Raw genomic sequence first — 15,228 nt, 5'->3', positions numbered from 1 at the left:
TCACGCATTCACAGATTGACCGTAAGGCTCTGGCCGTCTACAGCATTAGACTCTAGAGTGGATGATGAAATGGCGAAGACCTTGCCTGAAGCTTAGGAATACTGAGGGAAAACACAATCAGAGTGGGAACATAGTCAATGGTCAGAATTATACTACTCACAGTGAAATCCGCTGATTGTTGGAGCAGAGGCTAAAAGAATGCAGCTTCGGAGTATCTTTGCAGCCATTTCGTCAACCGAATTGTCTGGAACATAGGTCGAGGTAATGACCGAAGCCTCAATATTCTGGTACAACAGCATACTGACAGGTCCAGAGATGTTTGGTTATGAGAAGCTCCCCACTAACTATGTGGGAATGAATGTATATCAATTGATGTGATCCTGGTCATGGAACTTACCAATTTGTACCACATGCAGTGGCATGAGTAAAATAGCAAAAATGACGAAACCCCGCAGAGCGGGACGGTGATTTGGTGAGAATATTATGGTCCACAGAAGTGCCACTGGGGCACCGGAAATACAAGTGAGGATAGTGAGCCCCACAATGCAAAGAGCGATGCTAATGTCCACACGTCAGACACGGTTGATCATCGTATTTGAACCCGTGTGACTCACTAGCCTGCCGCCATCGTCATCGAGAGGAATATTGTAGGGGAAGGGAAGTCAGCAACAAGGGGTCCTCAAGGCGAACACGGTGAGCAAAGTGTTGCCTCGGATGCAAATGCTATGTGCTGAAGCGACCCCGGTCAAGCATCCTTCGAATCTCATCACGCAATTTCTCTTCTGCCACACCAGTTGGCGCCAATCCTGGGCTGGCGTGTGGCGTGCGGCGTGTGGCGTGTGGCATGCCGCTTGAATGAATTTATCACGAACCCCGGAATGGGTTGTTTCTGCCACTTTGGACATCCAAAAGATCAGGACTGGGCATTCCAAGTCCACGAAGTAAATGGGCGCGCGAGAACAAGCACTATTCACCTCGTCAAAATGTCTTCACTCGATTGATTTTCCACCTACACCAGTGACGCTGCGGTACTATATGTCAGATCAGCAGCAGAGGAGCGCGCACGCGATATCTGGCTTGTAGGTCTCCCATGTACAGTCAAAGCGAGCGGCATTCATGAACCCAAAGGTGTGATGTTGGATAGAAGATATTAGCAGGAGCGACGAAAACATTTACGAGGTATGTATTTCCTCTATCGTTTAGTATTTGGATTGATACTGTCGAGTCTCGACCTCTTTAGCCAAGATTTCGTGCATGCTAACGCACAACGTATTTCAGCGTGTATCGTTTCGCACTGGTATGCCCGAAGAAATCAAGGTTCGCGTCACTGTACATTTTGCACATCGTCAGCTAAAGAGGTAAGTAGACGCAATGCCTACTTCGAGGCGCGACCCACAGGAAGACGCTGCTAACTCTCAGTTTGTTGACAGGATTCAGGCGCCAACGGCGTTAGATAGAAATCCATCCTGGGCCGAAGGTGCGCAATGTGGCTCTGATTTCAATTACAGTGAGTAGGTGATGTGGCCCAACAGTACGGTGATAACATTGGAGTCTGGACTTGATACTACAATGGGCGACAGAGATCGGTACAGACGTCTAATATGCTGGAAAGAAAGGGTGTATGGGAATTACTCGAGAGAGGTGTAGCTGAGAAAGGCACTGAGCGCTATTGAACAATCAGGCTAATCCGACAAATCCGCTCGATGATCCGAGCCGGAGTAGGAAGACTCAGCCAATACAGCCAGGACATCAAAGTTTCCAGGATTCCATGGCGCATACAGTATGAGGCGCTGCGATTGGTCCGTTCGGAATGCAGTGTTGCGTTTAGTCTAGGCCGGATTGCCGCACCACTTCAAACAAACAGATAAGTCATTGGCAACATTTTGGATGTGAAGCGAGCTTTCTCTCATCGTTCTAATTGACGGAATTTTAAAGTCCGCAGAGATAATAGTAGGCTGAAGCAACCTCTACAGATAGAGCATGACAGAACAGTTACTACCCGCGCGGCATTCTGAATGCCAGCCCTCGGCGAACGCCGCTTTCAGATTTTGTCCTTCCCCATACACTGGTGCAGCCATCCCTTGTGCCTTGCTGGGCTGCATGCATCCCTGTAGTCGTTTTTCCGGGCTGCGTATGGCTCTTCCCTTCTTGACTATGACGATCCACTTTATCAGGCTGTTGAGTCTTGGTTACCGTTCTTATTGCACAATTCTTGCAAGTAATACCCACTAGAAGCACCGGCTATCTGTAAACTTATATTACTCAGAGAGAAGGTTTTCCAGGAGGTATTACTATCGCATCCGAGATCTCAACACTCACCGAACAGATTAATTTCCTCCAAACTCGCGTCGACATTTCATCATATGAACGCTTCTTGTCTGGGCGCAGTTCCACACTGACACATAAGCACTGCTGATGCACCATGCACTTAAACTTACTCTCTTTGATGGTTCTCTCAGTCTTGGACCTCGTCTTCGGGCTTATGCGTTAACCACACTGGATTCTGCCTTCTGCATCTTGCACCTTGCCGAGACTTTCGCTGCATTTTACTGTCACATAAAAAAAGCTTTCATCAATTCTAACTCATTATATTTACTTTTACATACGGCGAACAGCGTTGACGTAGTTGAGTATGCTAGGACTACGACACATCGGTGTAAGGACTCGGGTTAGCCCGACGTTTCCGGAGTATCTATAACCGTATCATAAGGCAAGCGTGGCAGGTCGGTTCATTTTGAGCATGGGCCCGCTCTGTGTCCATTTCTTCGCAACATATAGGGCACTCCAACGTATTGGGTTTATCTTCGAGTGACCGCAACACTGTCCTGACGAATGGGATTGAAGAGTAGTCAAGGGATTCCAAGCAGTCCATGATTGGGAACCCCTATGGGCCATGGGTGATTCTTGATGGCGGTCGCGCCAGGTATTCATTCACCTGGAAAGACGCCTCCAAATCACCATGGAGTATCGAATAAGACCATCGAGCATTTGTCAAGTGCTTGCAGAAATCTCAGAAGAATAAGATAACCGCAAAGAAGTGCGTTGGCGACGGTCAACAAAACCAGACATCCTGTAGCGTACGAAACAAGGAGTATCGAACGCATGACATTCAAAGCATATGGTTTTAGTTCATAAATATGCCTCAAAGTCGTGGACAGAACTATTGGCATAACATGTATAGACGAGGGGCTACAACTGACTCACAGGTTTGCTGTGCTCAAAAGGCCCAGTGACTTCAACTTTCTTATGCCAGACTTCATCGTCACTACGGTCCGCAGTACTAGCGCTTACAGGGATTATCCTATGGGTGCTTGGGCTGCAAAATCAGGAGCGGGGCATTCGGAACTATTCTTCAACTGTAAGTAAAAATGATCATATTTGCGTGTTTATTTATGCTGATGATTTTTTTTAGGATATGAGCATCAATCCCTCTACTTACAAGACGTTGGACAATACTGGGGCGTTCATGCCATTGGCGAAGTTTGGGCAGAGATCCTCTGGGTTATCGAGCAGGAATTCACTAAGAAGCACGGATTTGCGGACACACTCTTCCCACCCCAGCCCGATGAAAATGGCGACATCCCAAAGGGAGATTTCTATCACAAGAAGGAGCACAGGGCCAACGCCACCAAGAAGCCTTTGAGACATATCCGTATACTGAGTCTGGTCTACCATAGAGTCCTGATGCAACCATTATTGGCTCCATTCCTGGGGTGGAGGTGTCCGCACTGATGTGAGTTCGCGAAATTTAGCTCATTAATGATCGCTCAAAATCCTTCCTTTCAAGGATTTCGACATTCCCCCTGGTGTTTGCAACAAGTAGAGGCGCAAGATCCAATCGGCGATGGATACAAGATGTCGAATTATACATACATTACAGTACTACCATGGGTCGTCTATAGCTTTTTTAGACTATTGGCACTACCATTTTATATGGTACTTCAGCATCTTACGTGGATCCTCATTATACGTGTACATTAGGCCATCTATGGATTTGGGTTGGGTTGGTTTCATGTTGTCGCTGTCATTCCATGCTGTTTTGCGTCCGTTAAACGAATTTGGATCGTTGCGCCCCCACTGCTACGTATCTAGCTCGCTGCAAGTCCGAACCAATTTTTGCTTGTGTAAACAGTACTGGTCAAAACCAGACGAACTTCCGTGTCTTGATTGGTTTCGAACGCAGCTCAATCGTCAAGCTCTCGTTCAGTGTTAAGGAAACCCAATGAGGAACAGATTGAGGGTGTTCGTGCACCTTGATTCATTTACGTTATTCAAATCCTTAGCGCCAACACCGCAATTTTCATGCGCAACTCACCAACAATCAACATATCAAGGGACCGGTCAAGCCTAACCACTGCATCCCTAGATGTACTGCATGGATGGTTCAGTATATTATGATACGTTACTTGCTGTAGACCAACAAGACAGCACGGGCACGAGGGCCAGAGTTGTGTTGCGTGATGCGAGTACCTCGAAGGGAACTCGCTGGACATGACAGCGAGGGGTTTATTCGAACTATGTAGTACGTTCATGCGATTAGTTTATTGTATATACTGTTCAAATCAAGGCATCGTTGTTAATCGGTTAGTTCTAATTCTTGTACCCCACCCCGTAACCAATCCACATCATCATCTTCAAATATGAAGCGTGGTGCTGTCAATCTTTGAAGCGGCCTTGACTCTGCCTGACGATCTGCTAGATGAGCTCTGATCAGGAGTCGAAGGTCAATTATGTCGTGAGGGTCCCGTTCAAAAGCTCTCCAAATAAAAATATCAAGGTCCGTGAGGCCAGGGAAATTGTCGTGCTCCAGATGTGATGAATGAGGCCATAATGTCTTTAGGACATAGGATATGGTTTTCATCCCGCCCCTTAAGGTAACAGATTTAATCGTTGGTGTGTTCATCACCTATGGCAGACGCGAGAGATCGGTATTGAAGTAGAAAAGAATTCATCGAAGCGTTTACTCACAAAATGCTGGACCGCGTGTAGGCGCACAGGCGGCCGACGCAGGGAAAAATAATCGTCAGGAGTGTCATCAACGAGATCCAGGTCATTCATGTAGTCATCCATATCCCACAGATCCAACGTGATGCATTGGAGACGAGGCATCCCGTAGCGAGCAAGAAATGCTGCCACGGAAAAGTTTAACGAGTTGACAACAAGGGTACGGAGAGATGGAATTGACCCCTGCTGTGGGACATTGATAATGTGATCCTCGTTCCAACTGATGTGCACAAATTTCAAGGTCAATTCCTCCAGATTGTCACAGGCATTGATAAACTTAGAAAACTCAAAGCCCTCAGCATTAATAAACGCGAGGCCAAGAGTTACAAGTTTTGCTAGCTGAGCAGGAGACAATGGGACGAAGAGACCTTCAAGGCACAGGTGACGAAGTGACTCAAGACATGTCAGACCTGCGGTAAAAACCTTGGGGCGTCTCACACTACCAGGTGCCAGCAGGGTCAGCCGTTCTATAGACCTCCAATCCAGCACTCCTCTTTCTTCCCAGAAGGTGGCCCCGTCGGATGAGGATGCTTTCAAATGATCTTCGAGGTCCCCTGGCAAATACAGTGTGGTTATCCGGCTCTGAGTGTCGGCGCTTTCCAGCCCGGTGATATTCACATTGACGAGTTTTCGCCCATGAACTTCTAGAGGGAGGCCTTTAGAATAGCGAGCGTATGGCGCGTAGGAAGCATGACTACATGGCTCCAGTCGCACCACGGTCCATATTAGGGGGTATGATTGAGCTGCCTGTCTCCATGCTGAACAGACTTGGCTGAGGGTAATGGAGGAGGGAAGATATTCATGATTGATATGTCCTAAATACTCCCCTGGCTGAATGGCATACAGAAAAATCTGTTGCAAAACTTCCATTGGAAGAGCGGCTACGGGTTGGAGAAAATTCCGAAATATGGCCCGTCGTCGTCGTAGAGAACGCTCAATGGTGCCGATCTGTTGAGCGAGGGCATAAATGGATTCATAATCCGTATCCATGCGTTCCAGGGCATCCTCGATTGTTTTTCGGCGCGAGCTGCGGGCTGCAGCATCGTATGCGAGATAGACAGGTGCAACACTGGGTTCGTAATCGAGAGCATATCCCTGCAATGTGTTCGCATCTTTGGACATGCGATGAAGCAAATTAGCGAGCATCAGTTCTGGCATGTAGGATTTGGGAAATACTTAGGAGAACGATACCGTGGGACGTTGGGGAGTTCAATCAAGCTGCCAAATCGAGGACCTTTGGAGCACAGCTTCCCATGTCATGTCACTTCGCACTGAAGCTAAGACTGTTAAGTGACAGTAGTGGTTGACTGGTGCTATGATGCCCGACCTTGCGTTATGTTGTGAGACGTCGATAATTGATGTGGGCTTCGGCCTGTCATTGCTGTCTTGTCTTTTGTGCCTATTTAGCATACCTTTTCTTTTTTCCGATTTTAAGGCATATCGGTAGGTGCATCAACCGCACCTTGCAGGTGTGTCGCCCTCCGGCGTGCCTCGATCTTATGCAGTATGTAGAACCACGACCGCGGAGGCCGCCAAAACAGTGGCGCCAGAACGGGTCCGACGCCTGGCCACAAATATCACATTCCAAGTAGTCCATGCAGCGCTAGACTGGTCATCGCAAAACTACGATTTTGCAAACCATTATTCCCGGAACAGCGTGGTATTTTGGCCACTAGGACGACAAAGTACTAGAACGAGATAAGAGATGTGCCCGACCCAACCATCGTCTTAGTCCCGCTCGGCATCTGCACTGCGATTCCTTCTATCACCGAAATCAAACTGGGAACAACATCCTTCAATGCCGTAATGAAAGCCTGTCCAATGCTAGTACCTCGACCTATTCTCAGCATCCAAACGATTTTCCCAATACTCCCCGCTAACCATGCAATGAGACTCCCCCAGAACCACAGACTAAGTCGGATACCTCCCACGGTTTTGGATGATTTTTTAATTTCTCCATCGTTATTATTATAGTTGGTGGCAGTATGATCGTAATAATAATAATAATTTGGTGCGTTAGTCGCACTTCGTTTCGAAAGCGGCACGAGAAAGTGAAGCGTTCGTTGAAGGATTAATGAAATCCGGCGGAAGTAGAGTATGAGGAGCGTTCGTGCCAAGTCACGCTTCCGACGTCGGCCGTACGATAAACGAGGTATCGAGTTGGTAGAAGATGAGGTGAAATGGACCGGGTAGCCGAAGAATGAGTTGTAGGGTGAACGGGATGGGATAGGTATTGGTGGAGGCAAAACTGAAGATGGAAAGTCTGATGGTGTAGCTGCTGATGATGGCAAGGTGGGAGAGGGTGCCAGATCAACGCGCTTCTTGGTTGCTCTCGTGTATGACGTAGATGTCACTGCTGTACTAGATGAAGCTAGTGACGAATCGTCCTCCGACGAGGAATCATCCGAGGAGGTTGGCAACTCTGAAACGTAGCTCCCCATAAGGACGTCGCGTTCCTCATCGAGAGCAGGTAATTCTCCCCCGTATTCTACGCAGGTAATATGTTATAAAACAGTATTGATCAGCCCTCCAGGTCAGAAACAATTGGGGTGATCAAAACGCACCTTGGGGTAGGGACGACCCTGGGAGGGACTTTAAAAGTTCTGATTGCTTCGGGAAGAATACACGTGCTATTGCTCGTTCGGGGAGTACTCGTCTGGGATGATTTGGTTGTGTATTGAATTAGAAATAGAGTGGTCAGCCGAGTAGGATCGCGCGAAGGGATGGATATACAAACTTGAGGATGGACCACGTTCCATTGAACGCCCATGAGAAATTAAGAACATAACATCCAGCGCACATCCCAGGATAATGAACATTAGGGACGCTGCGAAACCAGGTCACCATGTCCATAGGCTGGAAACCATACACCTGAGTGATGTTCCAAAAACCCACGCGAAGGATTACGAATAGCATACCACATCTCGAATAGCCAAACTCTGCAAATCAATAATCACCACAAATTGTAAAACCCTCTTCCCTCCCGTCACACCGCTTTGATGAAACAAATCGGCAATGTGTAACCTAGCAAGTTCGTACATTGAAAGAACTTGGTTTTTTAGTCCTTCCACAGTCTGTCCTGAGAGATATCTGGCCCGTACGACTAGTATTGGTCGTCCGAAACGATCTGTACTCGATGAACTTGATGATGGAGGCACGAATCTCATCACAGAACTTGCACATAGAGTCGGGAGTGAAGGAAATGTCTCGATTCGCCAGAGTATATTTTGCTTGAGTGCTTCTTGAGTGAGAGGTATCGAGAATTTTTTGCGCTGGACGGAATACACATATGGTACGTGAGAAGAGGCAGTGTCTGACGAGCACCTGTGGGCAAAAGTCCTTCAAGGGAACTCCTTACCTTGTACAATCGAAACAAGGATGCTAATACAGAGCACGGCGAGGGAACAGTTGGGGTGACCATACAGAAATAAAATAACCCTTTTAAAACTCACGAGTGTCCAAAGAGCGGAGTACCCAAGCTACAGTCTCACTTCTAAACTTCTTCTCGGTGGATAGCTCACCAACGTATGCTGTAACCCATTCTCTAAGCTTGGTTGTGGCTTCTTGACTTTCAATGAATTGATCGTCGACCAATTTCCACTGATCGTAAGGTGCGTGGGGCATTTTGTTGTTATGGTCGTGTGGAAAGGAGTAACACTAACAGCCACAACCGGAGGCTGTTCCCTGTACCGGTTTGCGATTATACACATGACTTCCCACGGTCACCTGTCAATTTTGCTGCCAAGCGCTGGGCAGCTATGTCACTGCCCGGCTTCCCAGTCTACATTAGAGGCTTAGCAAAACAAGTTATCGCTAGACATGGGCCCATATCTAATAAGGACATTCTTCGTAAAGTCCAAGAACAACATGCCCTCATGACTAAAAAGCCGAACTTCCAAATTTCATCTCCTGCCCCGCCTCCTTCATCCAAGGTTACTAAGGCGCCAATAATCACCTCACCTACCCCTTTGCCTAATATGTCGTGCGTTATGACGTACCTTGTTTCATCAAGAAATTGTGTTCTGACGCTATCTAACTCACACGCCTCAAAGTCAACTCAAACGGCATGCTCTCCAACATCTCATCCAAAGCAGAAAATGGGAAAAAATCCACATCCGTCGCGAAGCAACGCCTGAAGAAAAAAGCACCATGTCCTCCAATCAACGACAAATCCTAGGAAGTGGACCTGATAATAAAGTTTATATATCAGAGTGGTTTTGGAGGAGAACACCGCCTAAGGAGAAGAAAGCTTCGAGGAAATCTAGGGGGCCAACTACTGTTATTAACGAAGCTTTTCAGTCTTCTACGACCACCCCTGACGCTACAACCATGAGTACCGCCACGGCCAACAAGAACACTCGGAAGCCCAAACCTGATGCCATCCCCAAGACGAATGCTCGTAAACTGGCAGGAAAAGCACTCCGCGGGTTCAGTGAACGTCCCCAACCTTTAGTACGCCGGTGGTTGAAGCCAATGATCGATCACCTCAGTCGGAGAAGGCAACGGAAAAGGTTGAAGGACATGGCTAAGATGGCTCGGACGTGGAGAGCAGTTAAAGCCGCAAAATTACTTCATCAGATTGAGACATCGGAGGGCAAAGGCAGGGCCAAGCAGCGGGGGAAGGAGGAAAAGGCGAAGGCGAAGTTAAAACAGGAGGTGTCGACGTCCAACGTCTAAATAATTATTCAGGGCTATATGGCAATGCAATGAGGCGTAATACAAATGTCCTGTTTATTTATGTATCTCTATCGATGTTTTGTGTAGCGCAGTCCGAAAGGAGGAAGGAGATGTCAATCAAAGATCTACTTGCATTGGTGAATCAGCTGGAAGAGCTTCCTTCTCCTGTTCACTGAACTGTCTGCGGAGAATGCTCAATAACGATGCCTTCATAGCTTTCTCCGACCCGCCGCTTTCATCCTCTCCGGCAGCGACGGCATCGTCTAAGTCAAGTTTAACTTTTCCAAGTTGAAGCATGTTTTCCTGGTCACCAAACCACAACGTCGATAAACAATGATGCGTCAGAAGTTCTAGCGGCATACCTCGATGGTGTTTCGAGTGATCAGCTTGACCACTTCTACATCTCTCTTTTGTCCGATCCGATATGCACGATCACATGCCTGCTTGTCATTGTGCGGATTGAAGTCTTGATCGAAGATGATAACGACGCAAGCAGCCGTAAGGTTGATTCCCATTCCACCAGCTTTGGTCGATAGAAGGAACACAGGAATGGATTCATCTTCGGTGAACGTATCAACGAGACCTTGACGTTCGGCGACGGGTGTTCGACCAGTAAGGATTAGGTATTTGATATCCCTGTGTTTAAAGATAGCTTGCAGTATATCGAGTACTTGTGTGAACTAGTATGGCATGGTCAACGGGGGCGATACACACAAGACTGCAGCAGGACGTACTTGGGAGAAGATAAGAACTCGCTTTCCTTCCGACTTGTACTTGTCCAAGAGCGGTAACAAACGGGATATCTTTCCTGCTTCTAGGAAAACGTCATTGGCGAGAGCGTTACTGCGAACGGACTGAGAGATGTATCAGCAGGACGGCTCGTTGCCCGCAGAACGCTACGTGCCTTGTATGTCTTGCAGAAATGCTGCAGCTCCGCGTCAGTCATGACCTGGGTAAACAACGCAGTCAGCTTTGCTCCGTGTCGTAGTTATTCGGTTTGGGAAAAACTTACTTGCATATCTTCCAAGACAAACGCATATTCGCTGTCGTGAAATTCAGGTTCCGCAAGGCACTGTTTAGCCATACGTGCCAGAGTCTTATCGTTGAAGCGCCGACGGAACAGCATTGGATGACATGCGGCTTTACGTAAATCCATAAGAACGTGAGCGCTGGAGTTGGCAGTGGACTTCTTTTTCGACTTGGCCTTTGTCTTCTTCGCGTTCTCCTCATTGTCGGCATCATCAAGGTCTACCACCGCCAAAAGAGCCTTTTCATCTTCTGGTAGCTCTTCCAGCATTTTCCGGGACCGCTGCAGGGCCTCATTGTATATTTCCTGCTGAAGGTTCGTCATCTGACACCACTCAATGCGCTCGGTTTTGTTCGGCAGATCCTGGAGCACTTGATCCTTTCGTCGGCGTAGGATGAAGGGTGTGAGGATCTTGCTGGCCCGACGCACACGGTCCTCGGATAGCAAGCTGGTGTGAGATGACTGCCGGACTTTGAAGATGGCACGTAGTGAATCCAGCGCATCTCTAAAGTAATCAGGCAGGAGAAAATTCATTAACGACACGAGTTCTTGAAGATTGTTCTGATATCGTAAGGATTGCATAAGAAAAAATATTGTGCACAAGCTAGAGACAACAAATTTCACCTGTAAGGGAGTGCCTGTTAACAATAACCGCCATTTCGAAGGTATCTTGAGAAGCTGCTGGTAACGCTGAGACTCAAAATTCTTAAGCTGATGTCCCTCATCGAACACACAACACTGAGCGTAGATCGCCATGTGAGACGGCGTCTTCAAAATATGAACAAGCTGTCTCACCTCCCATTCTATGCGTTTCAAGAATTTACGGTCGACGTCGTTCCCCTGTGCGATATTGTATGTCGTGATGCATACATTCCATTCCCCGCTATCAGCTATAAGCTCTGCTCGCTGGTAGGCTCGGTCATTCTGCATGCCATAGTACGTCCGCACCTCAAGCGATGGTGCAAACTTCGCAAACTCACGACCCCAGTTCTCTTTCCGGGGGATCAGTATAGGAAGGTCACCAGAAACGGGACATCTTACCGAGCGTGGAACTCCTAAGGGAGGGGTCAACAAATGTATAAAAACCGCGTGCTCAACCACTTACGGGACTATCACCAAATGCGGCCCTTTGTTACACTGTTCGCTGAGATGGGCAAAAAAGGAGATTACCTGAGCCGTTTTTCCAAGCCCTTCGCGGAGATGGTAAGCATAATGCTAAGGATTGACAAGTCCCATTTCAATCCTCACCCATTTCGTCAGCAAGGATACAGCTCAGCTTTCTCCGATGCAGCAAATTGAGCCAGTTGACTCCAAGAAGCTGATAGTCCTTGAGTTTGACGTCACCTAATGACTCCGGCTGAACGGCGATGTAGTTCTTGAGGCATCCGCACGGACAGTCCTTTGCGTGTCCGTCACTTCGTTTGCGGAAAATTCAAGACGCTCTGGTGCTAACGAAACAATCCCTGTCCCAGGCGCCGAGTTCATCGCCGTAGACGTGGAAGGCGCTTCGGCGGGGCTATCCGATGAAGCGGACGCCCAGACGGCGAGGATGTCAGAAATTTGCTTGGCTACCAACTCGCATCTCTCCACGATCACGTCGACGCTGTCATACCCGCGAAGCATTGCCACGTAATCATCAAAGAAACGAGGACTGACGCCCTTCTTTCTATTCAACTTACTGCGAAGTTGGTCTTCATCTTCGAATGGCCGAGCAGATATTATAGCCTGCGCCTGCGCTTGTGTGCACGCTGGAGTGTTCGCGGAGTCAGTAGCAAGCATGAAGAGAAGTAAAAGTATTCACCGTTTATTTCAATCAATTTCTCGGCGCTGGCTTCGTTGAAGTAAACTAGAGCAAGCTCGATCCTTTGAAGATCAGCTTCATCCAGCGACTCGTCGTCGTCGTCGAACGAGGAAAGGTCGCTGCCACTATCTATGTCTACTAGTTTAGGTTTAGGTTTAAGTTGGGGTTTGGTGGGTGATGTTGGTTTTGTGTGGGATTTAATTGTGGTTGTGGGCAGACTTGTGGGACGAGTGAATGGAACAGTCTGTTCCTTCACTTTATCGATGCGAACGGGAACTTCAGTTACGCGGACGACGGTAATTGGGCCAGTGCGCGGGGGGATTGGGGGTTTTGCTTCAGTCCTCTTGATTTCCTGGTTCTCGACTTTAGGTGAAATGAGAGGCGACGGCGTGGATTCTTCATCGTCTGACGAAATACGCCTGCCTCTTACAAGCCTTCTGCGCGGCTTACCAGGGCTAGATCGGCCGTTGGGCTGCAGAGGAGAACTGTCGATTTGCATTTCCTTGACGCCAAACTTAACGGCGCCTACACCTGGGCCATGGATCGGTGATGAAAGGGGATCGAAATCAACTGGCGACGAAGAACTCGTGTTATTTGCCCTTTTACGTGGACGAGCTTCCGAATCACTGGTATCTTCATCATCTCTTCGCCTCACTGAGCTGGAACGCGATGAAGACGCGGTGGCGGAGGGAGGTACAAGCGCCGGTTTTCGTCCAAGTGACCGAATCTCTTGCTGCATCAGCTTCCCCCGAAAGACAAGCGACGTAGTCGACGCGGATGGCCCAGGAGAACCACCATGGTGGCCCATCTTAGGAACATATTCACTCGAAGGTCGAGTGCTTGGTGCAATAGGACTTGAATTCGGCACCAACACTTTCCCTGAGGGCCTGTTTGTGTGAAAAGCGCTGCTTGGCCCGGCAAAGTGCCTCGATATCAGCAGTCCGGTGGCATCTCTCGCTCGAGAAGGGGGATTTGTGTGTGCTTCCTGTTTCGCGTTAGTGGAGGCAGCTGTGCCGAGCGGTTTTTTCGCGCGGAGAGTGTCAAGCAGCGCTTGCTGTTGTAAACCAAGATACGCTCAAAACGTGTGATTCCATGCGATAGAACGACCACCAGCGTACTTTATTTGCGTCAGCCTCAGTAGAGGGCATATTGGACCGGAGTGACAGCAAGCTTTGAGAAGTTGAAAGTCAGGAGGTGCAATCAGCTTGCAGCTGGCACGCAAATGAGCGATTTGCTCCCGCGTGCGGCCCATTAGGTCCACTGGGAGCTAGTGGTCATTATGCGCGACCGTTAAAACGAAGTCTTAGACGAGGTCTGGCTCCGGTAACAAAAACTGAAAGGAGGTAATGAAGCAGAAATTGATTGAGAAAAGGATAGACGTATATACAAAGTACAGGGAAGGAGGAAGGACATGCAGAGCTAGGCTCCAAACTCAAAACAACCTCCTAAACACACAAAACCGAGGACAGTTAGAGAGTTAAACAGGTGAACGGGCGCGGGGTGAAAACAGCTCAGCAGTGTCATCAATGCATATGGAATGCACAAGGATAGATATTGGTGAAATAGTGATCTTCGGGATGCCAGAATATTGGTTCCAGGATGGTAGATCATGTTGTCACTAGAAGCAACCAATGACAGGCGGTGATCCTGGGACCTTTAGATAAGAAAGTACGAAATGGCTCGAGCTGGGCCACGATACAATCCTTACAGCGATTAACCCCCTCGCGAAAAACCTCAAGTACCCTAACGGGACGGGTATCACCGATGAAGAACGTCCCAGAAAAGCAAAACCGTGATATCTAACAAGAAAAAGGGAGTTTGACGAAGCTTACAACAGGTCCTACCGCCAAAACGAGCGTATCGGTAGCCCATTGAGGAGTACCTAACTGCGGGACTCCAGGAAAATCCGCCATGATGTCAAGCGTGACTGCGTGCCTCCTTATGTGATTCGTTGTGTTGCAACCAGAGGTCACAATGCACACATGAGTACGTTCTTGTTACTAGAACGGTATGGCAAGGGGTAAAATTAGAGGCGCCGGAATTCTGACCTTACATAGCTCAGAATAGGCGCCGGGTCACTCGGGGACAGGTCAGGGATGATTAGAGTGAAATGGAGAAGCGAGGCATGACGTGACAAACGTGCAACTTAAAACAAGGGTTCGCTGTCACGTTCAAGATGCGAGTGAAGTGCACGTGTTTTGTGGAACACGCAGCTGCATTAAAGAGTGCTGAGAGAGACGGCCTGAAACAAAGGGGTGATGCAGTGGAAGGTAAGTGGTGATTGATTGCGATACAAAAATCTACACCTTGTGAAATACCAGTGAGTATAGTATAACCCTGAGTATCACACTGCCCAACGAATGACATCCCATCAAACATTGATAGCCAGTGTTCCCGTGGTATACGCCATTTCCGATGGAGACAAAGAGGGAAGTTCAACTTCGCACACAGAGACGCCCAAGGCGGAGATCTAAAACAGGCCCGCAAGACGCAACACCCTTAGTCGTCAGGTGTGGCCGGCCTGTCACAACGAACGTTGGGACGATCGCAACTGGTGGTGGTTGTGGTGAGAGGAAAAGAGGGGATCCGATGGAAGTTGCCGTAACAGCTGACCAGATAAGGCAGTCCTGTTGCCCAAATGGATTGAGCTGCCGCTCAGCCAGATTCGATACTCTTGTCACCGAAGTATATGGCCGGAAAGGTCAGAATGTGGCAGTCC

General features: G+C 48.3%; 7 protein-coding genes across 7 annotated transcripts; 2 read left to right on the top strand and 5 right to left on the bottom strand.

Moving 5' to 3' along the window:
* Positions 1-8: 8 nt before the first annotated feature.
* Positions 9-634, bottom strand: EI90DRAFT_3127774 (uncharacterized protein; the record flags this gene model as incomplete). The annotated part of the gene is made up of 5 exons (XM_039064035.1): positions 9-85; positions 161-244; positions 306-344; positions 398-558; positions 615-634. The coding sequence occupies 5 exons, from the start codon at positions 632-634 to the stop codon at positions 9-11; spliced, it is 381 nt and encodes a 126-aa protein (XP_038912986.1).
* Positions 635-3,246: 2,612 nt separating this feature from the next.
* EI90DRAFT_3127773 (uncharacterized protein) lies at positions 3,247-3,732 on the top strand (the record flags this gene model as incomplete). Its single annotated transcript, XM_039064034.1, has 2 exons — positions 3,247-3,358; positions 3,443-3,732. 2 exons carry the CDS (start codon positions 3,247-3,249, stop codon positions 3,730-3,732), a joined length of 402 nt encoding a protein of 133 aa, XP_038912985.1.
* A 763-nt stretch (positions 3,733-4,495) lies between these two features.
* EI90DRAFT_3069731 (uncharacterized protein) lies at positions 4,496-6,238 on the bottom strand. The gene is made up of 2 exons (XM_039061180.1): positions 4,969-6,238; positions 4,496-4,906 (listed from the first exon to the last, which is right to left on the bottom strand). The coding sequence occupies exons 1-2, from the start codon at positions 6,160-6,162 to the stop codon at positions 4,577-4,579; spliced, it is 1,524 nt and encodes a 507-aa protein (XP_038912984.1). The 5' UTR covers positions 6,163-6,238; the 3' UTR covers positions 4,496-4,576.
* Positions 6,239-6,692: 454 nt separating this feature from the next.
* EI90DRAFT_3127771 (uncharacterized protein) lies at positions 6,693-8,628 on the bottom strand (the record flags this gene model as incomplete). The annotated part of the gene is made up of 6 exons (XM_039064033.1): positions 6,693-7,492; positions 7,569-7,660; positions 7,742-7,860; positions 7,923-8,276; positions 8,363-8,385; positions 8,457-8,628. The coding sequence occupies 6 exons, from the start codon at positions 8,626-8,628 to the stop codon at positions 6,693-6,695; spliced, it is 1,560 nt and encodes a 519-aa protein (XP_038912983.1).
* Positions 8,629-8,723: 95 nt separating this feature from the next.
* EI90DRAFT_3156512 (uncharacterized protein) lies at positions 8,724-9,813 on the top strand. The gene is made up of 2 exons (XM_039066059.1): positions 8,724-8,986; positions 9,057-9,813. Exons 1-2 carry the CDS (start codon positions 8,763-8,765, stop codon positions 9,679-9,681), a joined length of 849 nt encoding a protein of 282 aa, XP_038912982.1. The 5' UTR covers positions 8,724-8,762; the 3' UTR covers positions 9,682-9,813.
* Positions 9,799-12,487, bottom strand: EI90DRAFT_2929992 (SNF2 family DNA-dependent ATPase; the record flags this gene model as incomplete). Its single annotated transcript, XM_039055010.1, has 11 exons — positions 9,799-9,984; positions 10,044-10,361; positions 10,416-10,535; positions 10,577-10,630; positions 10,694-11,269; positions 11,333-11,446; positions 11,504-11,700; positions 11,750-11,763; positions 11,814-11,898; positions 11,957-12,059; positions 12,167-12,487. The coding sequence occupies 11 exons, from the start codon at positions 12,485-12,487 to the stop codon at positions 9,799-9,801; spliced, it is 2,088 nt and encodes a 695-aa protein (XP_038912981.1).
* EI90DRAFT_1908238 (uncharacterized protein) lies at positions 12,184-13,810 on the bottom strand. The gene is made up of 2 exons (XM_039052321.1): positions 13,628-13,810; positions 12,184-13,563 (listed from the first exon to the last, which is right to left on the bottom strand). Exons 1-2 carry the CDS (start codon positions 13,655-13,657, stop codon positions 12,427-12,429), a joined length of 1,167 nt encoding a protein of 388 aa, XP_038912980.1. The 5' UTR covers positions 13,658-13,810; the 3' UTR covers positions 12,184-12,426.
* Positions 13,811-15,228: the final 1,418 nt, after the last annotated feature.

This window comes from Cantharellus anzutake (assembly GCF_015039405.1).
Source record: "Cantharellus anzutake strain C23 chromosome Unknown EI90scaffold_45, whole genome shotgun sequence".
Taxonomy (NCBI): Eukaryota; Fungi; Basidiomycota; class Agaricomycetes; order Cantharellales; family Hydnaceae; genus Cantharellus; species Cantharellus anzutake.
This window is presented reverse-complemented; position numbering and strand designations above follow the sequence as displayed.